At 46.5% G+C, this 1045-nt stretch overlaps 1 protein-coding gene across 1 annotated transcript; it reads right to left on the bottom strand.

Moving 5' to 3' along the window:
- Window positions 1-251: 251 nt before the first annotated feature.
- LOC108308148 (60S ribosomal protein L31-like) lies at window positions 252-789 on the bottom strand. Its single transcript, XM_037740470.1, has 2 exons — window positions 762-789; window positions 252-625 (listed from the first exon to the last, which is right to left on the bottom strand). Exons 1-2 carry the CDS (start codon window positions 787-789, stop codon window positions 252-254), a joined length of 402 nt encoding a protein of 133 aa, XP_037596398.1.
- Between the last annotated feature and the right edge of the window lie 256 nt (window positions 790-1045).

The following is a 1045-nucleotide window of genomic DNA, read 5'->3' as shown; positions in this document are numbered from 1 at the left end:
AAAAAAAAAAAACAATTAGCCAGGCATGATGGTGTGCACCTGTAGTCCCAGCTACTTGGGGGCTGAGGTGGGAGGATCACTTGAACCCAGGAGGCGGAGGTGAGCCGAGATTGCACCACTGCTGCACTCTAGCCTGAACCACAGAGTGAGACCCTGTCAAAAAAACAAAAAAAGCATTTTTAAAATGTAGGAAGAGAACTAGAAAGTATTTTGTTTGTTTGTATTATAAGTTCATTTGATATATTTGATAATCAGTGGTTAGTTCTCATCCACATTGACTGTAGATTTTTGAAAGTGGTAACACGTACAAGGGTAACCCAAGTACAGAACTTGTTTGTTGAATCTTCATCCTCATTACCTTTTCTGGACAACCATACAGGGATACGGTATGGGACAATCCTCATTCCTTTGGCCCGAACAGCTTTGTTGAGCCTAGTATTAATGTGTACATCTGGAGTTCCCATCTCCTTAATGGGAAATCTCTGGATTTCTTTGAGTGCCCGAGGGGCACACTTCTCGAAGCCCACGCCATGGATGTGCTTGTGAATGTTGATGGTGTATTCTCTGGTCACCACCACACTGATGGCAGAAAGGCTTTTCTTCTTGCCATCCTGCCGGGCCCAAGCTGGAAAGCAAAAGAACTACAGATTGTGGGAGAAGGAAAACAGTGGTTGCCTGAAGGTATTTCTTGAAACACTGGAGGTGGGTGGAGCTACCTTAAATGGGAATAGATGAGATTTATAGCCACTCCCCAACCCCACAACATATCTGCTTTAAATTCTTGGTCATGGCCAGGTGAGGTGGCTCACGCCTGTAATCCCAGCACTTTGGGGGGCGTAGGTGGGCAGATCGCAAGGTCAGGAGCTTGAGACCAGCCTGGCCAACATAGTGAAACCCCGTCTCTACTAAAAATACAAAAATTAGCTGGGCATGGTGGTGCACACCTGTAATCCCAGCTACTCGGGAGGCTGAGGCAGGAGAATTGCTTGAACCTGGGAGGCGGAGGTTGCAGTGTAGCAAGATCTCATAACCTGTCTGGTTCTCT

The sequence above is a fragment of the Cebus imitator genome, unplaced genomic scaffold (genome assembly GCF_001604975.1).
Source record: "Cebus imitator isolate Cc_AM_T3 unplaced genomic scaffold, Cebus_imitator-1.0 Scaffold83, whole genome shotgun sequence".
Lineage (NCBI taxonomy): Eukaryota > Metazoa > Chordata > Mammalia > Primates > Cebidae > Cebus > Cebus imitator.
Note: the sequence above shows the minus strand (reverse complement) of the source record. Positions and strands in the feature narration are given on the sequence as shown.